The sequence below is a fragment of the Apiotrichum porosum genome (genome assembly GCF_003942205.1).
Source record: "Apiotrichum porosum strain DSM 27194 chromosome Unknown scaffold_3, whole genome shotgun sequence".
In the NCBI taxonomy this organism is placed as follows: Eukaryota; Fungi; Basidiomycota; class Tremellomycetes; order Trichosporonales; family Trichosporonaceae; genus Apiotrichum; species Apiotrichum porosum.
This window is the reverse complement of record NW_021167110.1, coordinates 2,936,802-2,944,201: the sequence shown is the minus strand read 5'-3', so window position 1 is coordinate 2,944,201 and position 7,400 is coordinate 2,936,802. Positions and strand designations below refer to the sequence as shown.

At 53.7% G+C, this 7,400-nt stretch overlaps 2 protein-coding genes across 2 annotated transcripts; one reads left to right on the top strand and one right to left on the bottom strand.

Annotated features, from left to right (window-relative positions):
- Positions 1-2,337: 2,337 nt before the first annotated feature.
- Positions 2,338-4,428, bottom strand: EHS24_006720 (uncharacterized protein; the record flags this gene model as incomplete). The annotated part of the gene is made up of 9 exons (XM_028622123.1): positions 2,338-2,960; positions 3,001-3,192; positions 3,229-3,487; positions 3,619-3,703; positions 3,754-3,837; positions 3,876-4,063; positions 4,101-4,220; positions 4,260-4,331; positions 4,378-4,428. The coding sequence occupies 9 exons, from the start codon at positions 4,426-4,428 to the stop codon at positions 2,338-2,340; spliced, it is 1,674 nt and encodes a 557-aa protein (XP_028478575.1).
- Positions 4,429-4,822: 394 nt separating this feature from the next.
- On the top strand, positions 4,823-6,603 carry EHS24_006719 (uncharacterized protein; the record flags this gene model as incomplete). The annotated part of the gene is made up of 7 exons (XM_028622122.1): positions 4,823-4,990; positions 5,035-5,163; positions 5,213-5,415; positions 5,460-5,619; positions 5,659-5,868; positions 5,906-5,955; positions 6,003-6,603. The coding sequence occupies 7 exons, from the start codon at positions 4,823-4,825 to the stop codon at positions 6,601-6,603; spliced, it is 1,521 nt and encodes a 506-aa protein (XP_028478574.1).
- Between the last annotated feature and the right edge of the window lie 797 nt (positions 6,604-7,400).

Genomic DNA, 7,400 nt, shown 5'->3' with positions numbered 1-7,400 from the left:
TTGTTGCCCTAGGTCCAGAGTGCACAGTCCTAGCCTACTTGGATGACATTTATGTCCTGAGTAGCTCTGACAGCACGCTGAGTGAGGTTGAGTCCTTCTTTGCTTCCCAGCAAGATCTCACTCTCTCACTCAACATGGCCAAGTCCTCCATAAAATCTCTGAGTGACATCAGAGACAATGGGCTTGGAATCCTGGGCAGCACAGTGGGTCCCAGGTCTGCTAGAGAGTCTTTCCTCAAAGACAAAATAGCAATGACCAAGGCCAAGCTTGGCAAACTGGTGGACCTCCCCCACCAGCATGCCCTGCTTCTCCTACTCCAAGCAGTCCAGCAGGACCTTAGACACCTCCAGAGGACTCTCAAGTCTGAGGATCTAATGGAACTCTGGGAAGACTTGGACATGGCCCTATGGGACAAGGCAAGAAGTATCAGAGGGGCTGCACGTGTAATGGACCCAGAGAAGGACAACACCCTCTTGTCTCTCCCAGTCAAGCTGGGTGGCCTTGGCCTTCTCTCCCATTCCACCTGTGCCCCCCTGGCTTATGTGGCCTCCACTGGAGCTGCATCTGTCATACTTCACCCCCTCCTTGGTGATCCTGGTCCAGACCCTCCTGAGCCCCCCTCCCAGCACAGTCTCTGTCTGGATGCCTTCAAGTCCACCCAGGCAGACTTGACACTTGCTCTGCCTCCCCTCCAACAACAAGCACTGGTTGAGAATTCCTCAGCACTTGGCAGGCAGTGGCTCTCAGCCATCCCCTCCAGTGCAATCCTGAGGCTCACCAACTTTGAGGTGGCAGCAGCTCTGCAGCTGAGGACAATGGTGCCCAGCACCTCGCCCAGCTGCAGACATTGTGGACATGGAAACTTCCATGGACATGATGAAGTGTGCCCACACAAGTCCAAGTGGACTGTGGCTAGGCATGAGCAGGTGAAGAAGGTGATAGCTGGCACCCTCAATATCATCCCAGACATTGAGGTCCACCTTGAACCCTTCATCAGTGACACTACACACAGGAGGAATGACATAAGAATCTCTGGCTCCCATGCCTCTGGGCTGGCCAACCATGAGTATGACATCTCCATTGTGTCACTGGGCTCTGTCCAGGCCAGGACCACTGTCTCCCCTCCTGGGTTCACTGGATCCACCCTGGAGAGGGCTTCTGCCACGGTCCACAAATTCCTTGACTCTGTATCTAGGGAGAAATTCAGAAATCTCCCTAGCTCTGCTGCCACCCCCTTCACTCCCCTCATCTTTTCTTTGGGTGGTGTCATGGAACACAGGACTGCCCAAGCCCTCCACACCTGGGGTGAGGTCCTACCTCCCCATTCCCACAGGATGCTTTGTATCAGACTCAGTCTCACCCTCCTTCGCGCCAGAGTGAGAAACTTTGATCTCTGGTCCCATTGAGCCAAGAAACTGCCATGTCTACTATAGTATCCTCTTCCCATAGTTCTTAGTAGTCACACCCGATGCAGCCCCCTACCCCCTAACCCTTCTGGACGATATCGAAGTCAACACAGCAGCAGGCCAAACGGAGTCGAACTCGTTGCTAAACACCTTTGCGGCACAGAATCTCGACACGATTCGGCGGGCACTACGCAGCATGGAAGCATATTGGTCGGGATGTGGCTATGCGCTAGCCGTGTTGGACCAGCGAGCGGCAAAGATCGATTCACTCAACGTTCCATCTCCGCTGGAGAGGAGTCCATTCATCTCACTCCCGGACAGAGGGTTGCTGAAACGGTTTAAAAGTGAGTAGCAAAGGTTGGCATAGCTGATGGTTCAGACGGCAGCCGCACTCCCGGCATGTGGCTCACAAATGATGACGGGCTACAAATCGATCCCGCACTGCTGGGTGCGCTCCCTGACCGGGACCAGCTAACGTATTCAGATAACCTGTTCGACTTTTTGCCCACCTTCACAGTCGAGGATGTCACCTCTGTCAATGTCCCTGAGACCAACCTGGGGGACTTCTTTTCATATATGTAGTTGTGTCGGCCATGCACCGTCCTGTTGTCGCTTCTGAGTCACTCACTCTGAAACACCCAACTGAGAGGATTGACGCTGCCAACAATACCGCAAGGCGGTTTTCACAAGGGTACGACTGCACCGAACAACGCCACGCAAAATACTGACTTTGTGATTGCCTGCGTCCGCATGGCCTCACGGAAAGTGGTTAATCGTTGTGGCTGCAGTGGACAGAGATGCATGGCTATTCTCGGTTCGTGGGATATCCGGACATGGATCTCATTCTTAGACGGTGTTTGCAATGACACCATCCTCCCGGATTAGTCGTACAATGCTGGGACAGGTCAATGCTGCTCGGATAACCATGACCTCACCTCGAGTCGTCGTGCCCACCCCAGCCACGTGCGACGCCGGCAATAAACTGTTGCTGTGCGGTAACCGCCATGAATGCCGGGACGCCAAGCAGTTGGGCTTCATCGACAACTATGCTGGCGTCCTTGACAAAGATTGTTACGGTCGAGGTTGGCGGGGTAATGAGGCCCGCGAGCATTTTGCCTCCGCGGTCTCCGAGCATCCACGAGTTGCCCGCAGAGCGCTGCAGAATGGTGTGGGCATGTTTGAGTGGAATTCCCTGCTCCGCAACAAGGGCGAGAGCTTCAGCAGTGGAGATGATTTGTGTGGCGGCGAGATGCTGATTGACAAGTTTGACGGCCGAACCCTTCCCTACCCCGCCATCGACGACGAAGAGATTGCTGTTATTGCCCTTCGCGCCACTCAGAGCCTGAAGAACAGCTAGCGCGGTGGTGACATCCTTGTCGCGACCACTGGCGAGAATAGTCAGGTCACCAATGGCAGCTCGGGAGGTGCCCCCGGATACTGGGCAATCGATAAATCCGAGTCCCAGGCCAAGGGCCTGTACTTTGGCATCCAGTTCAATGGCTGCCGAAGGGGACACGGTAGACATGAGACAGATTACAGCCCCGGGTGACATTGCTGGAATTCATCAGCGGCGGGGTTCACTGGACTGACTTACCATTTGCGGCTCCCAATCGGAACAGCACATCGGCGGCTTGGACGGCGTTAACAACCATAAGGACAACAACTTCGGCGCCTTTGACTGCTTCGGCAATATTACTGCTTCCTTTGCCTCCCATTGCGATAAATTTGTCAATGGAAGGAGGATAAACGTCAAAGCCGTGGACGTTGAAGCCCGCCTGAAGAAGAACTGGGCATTAGCTCGGACAGGGAGCACATTTCTCACCATTTGCCATTCCCAGCCCCATTGCGCCCAGGCCGATGAACGCCACTTTGTTCGGCTTCGCGGTGCAGGTGGCCAGCTGCGAAGACTTTGAACCGGTGGGCGCCAGGCATATGTGACCCAGCTGGGAGTACACCTTCGCAACTGCGGCAATGTTCTTACGGGCGAGGCCGAGTGAACCCGCGGTGACAAGGAGTTGGCGAGACATGGAGGCGAGTGGCATCTGTAGAGCGTACGTTTTCGCCGAAAGGCAGGACTCCGTCTAGTTAAGCGCGTCAGCTAAAATCCAGCAGGCCGTTTATTGGAAATCGCTCAATTGAATACAGGAAGGGAGGAGCATATTAGAGATGTGTGGAAGGAAGGATGGCGACAAAGAATGCGCTGTCCACTCACCAGATCCGCCAAAGCAGCTTCAACAGTCACTCCAGCAGTGCTCTCCGATGCATGCAGCATGTCAGGCCCGCACGATTTTAAGGCCCTACAGTGAATGTCAGCAATCCACACCAAACAACAGCCGTCGAAGCTTACCAGGAGGACCCTGCAACACCACAAATGGCATCGTAGAGAATCTGGGTGTCCAACCCAGCTTTAGCCCCGATTGCCAGGGACTCGCTGTACAGGTCAGCCATTGTGCGACCCAATCTACATACGCAGCAAGTATCGTCTGTACCGCGTACAGGTGGCGCTCGGTTAGGCTCAGCATAGCCGCCCAGACTGGGTTGCTGCCAAGATATTCATGCTTGCCGAAGGCGTTGAGGACAGAATTGAGTTCGGCCGCATGGTAGCCAGACACAACGTTCAGTTGCTCAGGGCCGTGGAGGCTGCTAACGACTGTGATCTTGGACATGAGCAAGTGGTCACATTATTGCACTCACGTTGTAGTCCTTTCCATGCTCCTTGACGATCTTCTCGACAGAAGCAACTGTAAATCGGCCGTAGAGCACAACACAAGCGGAAGATCCAGCCACACGCTGGGGGAGGCCTTGCAGAACAGACTTTGGTGTTATCGGAAGTGTGCTCGGAAGCATACCTACCTCATTTGTCGCTATCACCAACTTGGGTTCGGTAACTGTGCCGAATGTAAGAATACCAGCGGATTTCAATAGCTGAATGTGTGAGTTTGAGACGAAGCGGGTTTCGTTTTCGGCTCACGTGTTTGACTTTCTCGTCGGGCGGGCCGACAAACGTGACATATCCTGCCATATTGCGTCAGGGTTGTAGAGGTGTATCGGGAAAGCTAGGCAGTGGAAGAGCATCTGGAATCCCTCATCGTCTTGTACTAATCGTGTCCGATATCAAGGGAAGGACAGACCCGGAGCTTCAATCGTGCCAGCCTTCCACGACAATCGGCCGGCAGTTCGGAAGTTTGAAGTTCCGAGTGTCCCTGTCTGTCTCAGTTGTTGTAGCATCCATTCAACGACAACTTCCGTCGTTCACTTTCGTGGATCTGCGACTTCTTCGATTTCCTTCCTACATTGCCACTTTCCAGTGCAATGCCCACCGGATCTATCGTGTCCGGACCGATACCTAAGCTGAGAAGCGTCGATATCCTGCTTAAAAGGAGTCGTTCGGGGCCACAAAGCATACAGCACACCCCATGGCTCCCCATATTGCTTCCAACACTACAATGACCTTCCCTGACGACAAGGTAACGTGTGAGCTGCGTGACAATGCCGAGGCTCAGTCCGCTACTCCTGGCCTTCTTTCAGGCGTCGGTGGTCCAGAGGAGAAGAAACTTCTTCGCAAGATTGACCTCCATTTGCTGGTATGTGCCTGGGAACTGGCATCGGGCTATTGCTGAACACCCAGCCCATTCTATTCCTCATGTTCATCTTCAACAACCTTGACCGATCGAACATAGGGAATGCCAAGGCAGCTGGCATGACAGCGGATCTTAACATGAACTCCGAGCAGTACTCCGTTGCTCTCCTCGTCTTCGTACGTACCACTCAACGTTGCAGCGCTTCAAACTGCTAACAGGATACAGTTCATTGGTTACTGCCTTGGGCAGACGCCGTCCAACATGATCCTCACTCGTTTCAAGCCCCACGTCTACCTTCCCATGCTCATGGCTGTATGGGGGGCCATTGCCGTTGCCCTCGCAGGTTGCAAAACTTTTGGTGCGCTTGTTGGTGTCCGTGCGCTCCTCGGTTTCCTTGAAGCAGGATTTGCCCCGGGTGTCCTCTTTCTGTAAGTTGGGCAAATCTCCACGTGAGAAGTGGCTGAGACCCCAGGTTGTCAAGCTGGTACCGCCGCAACGAGCTAGGCGGTCGCTACTGCCTCTTTTGGTTGGGTTCGCCCACTGCGGGTGCCCTAGGTGGAATCCTGGCCGGTGGAATTACCGAAAGCCTCGATGGATATCAAGGACACGCTGGTTGGCAGTGGCTCTTTATTGTGAGCAACGCGCCTCTGATTCCTCTCTGACGGTCTCAGATCGAAGGAGTCGCCACAATCGCCGTCGCCATTGTTGCCTTCTTTCTGCTTCCCGACTTCCCCGACACTACAACTTGGCTCACAGAGGAGGAGAAGATGCTGGCCAAACAGCGTCTCCTCATGGACAACATTGGTTCTGCTCAGGGTGAGGGTGCAACCCACGGGGCACTCGCCAGCATCAAGGAAATGTTTGGTGATTGGCGCACCTACGTGAGTAGCCCCGAATGTCGGCAGTGCTGATCCGCAGATCTTCATTTTCCTCTACATGATGGCCACAGGCGCTCTGACCATCAACTAGTGAGTGCTTTGTTCGGCACAAGCCTCCTCGCAAGCTGACGTTAAAGTTTCATCCCCACTCTAGTCGGGTCCCTCGGCTACAAGGGCATTACCCTCCAGTACATGACTGTGCCAATCTGTGAGCAAGAGCTGCCGAATGCCGCTAACCATGCAGACGCCACGGCCATGGTCTTCATCCCGATCGTCTGCTTCCACTCCGACTACCGTCAAGAGCGAGGCTTCCATCTTGCTGGAACTGCAGTTTTCACCGGAGCCTGCTTCGCTGCAATTATGGGCATTACCGCCCAGAAAGCACAGTACGCTTTGCTCTGCTTTGCGGTAGCGGGAATTTACGTTTGCATCCCGTTAGTCCTCGTCTGGACATCCAACGTTGTGTCCTGGCCCGCCGAGAAGCGAGCAGTCACTCAGGCAACTGTCAACGCCATGGGTAATGCGGCCTCCATCTACGGTTCATTCCTCTGGCCATCGTCGGACGCCCCTCGCTACTATCCTGGCTTTGGTGCAACCCTTGCAATGAATGTCGCTCTCGCTGTTGTCGCAGTCGCCATGGTCATACTCAACCGTCGATTCCCATACCCAATTACCGATCCCATCGTTCGCGAGATCTCCAATTCGGACGAGGAGAAACCACGGACGGTAGTGGTGTGAACCAGTGGAGTTGTGGGGATGCCGATAAATTCAAGGGTTCATTAGGCAGTGTACAGTTGCACTACATACATAGCTGGCCTTTTACAATGCAGAACATGTCAAAACGAGTTGCATAGAAGACAGAAAGAAAAATGGGCGCTTGGAGGATGTGAAATATGTACCCTGCGCCCCAGTCCGCGCGCAGTCCTTATCTTGTACTTTAAGGAAGAGTGAGGTCGAGAACCGCCAGCAAGATCCTCAACATGGAAAGCATCAGAAGTCACACTTCACTAGCGATCGTGCAACTTCTGTCACTGCCATAAGTCGTCGGAGCCTCTGTATTACGCAAGACAACGGCGCCTCAGCCGAGTGTAGCACGATACGGTCAGCAGCATTCTATGCAGAGCACGGCCATAAGCCTAGTGCCATGTTTGGTGGCCAATGCTGTTCAACAGCCAAACGGTACAGCTCATAATAAACACCGCCTTCCAACGCCCGATGATTAATGACAAAATACTGACAGATAGATCGAGCACTCGCAGATGTGACCACTGACAGTGGCCCAGTAGTTGGGTTGGTGAGGGTCATCTGATCAGGTGACCTCCCGACCAGTCAGTGAGGCCACCATTACATTTTGCTAATCCGCCGCGGCCCTAATGGACGTTAATGTATTGGACCCGTTTTAGGGACTTCATAGCAGACTTCCTAATGGGCATTCGTCGAAATTAATCCTAATGGTTTGGACTTTTTTTAGATTTCATTTGTACTGTAGGTTGAAAATGTCTTGATGCCACGCGGAGCTGGCCCCAAACTGATAT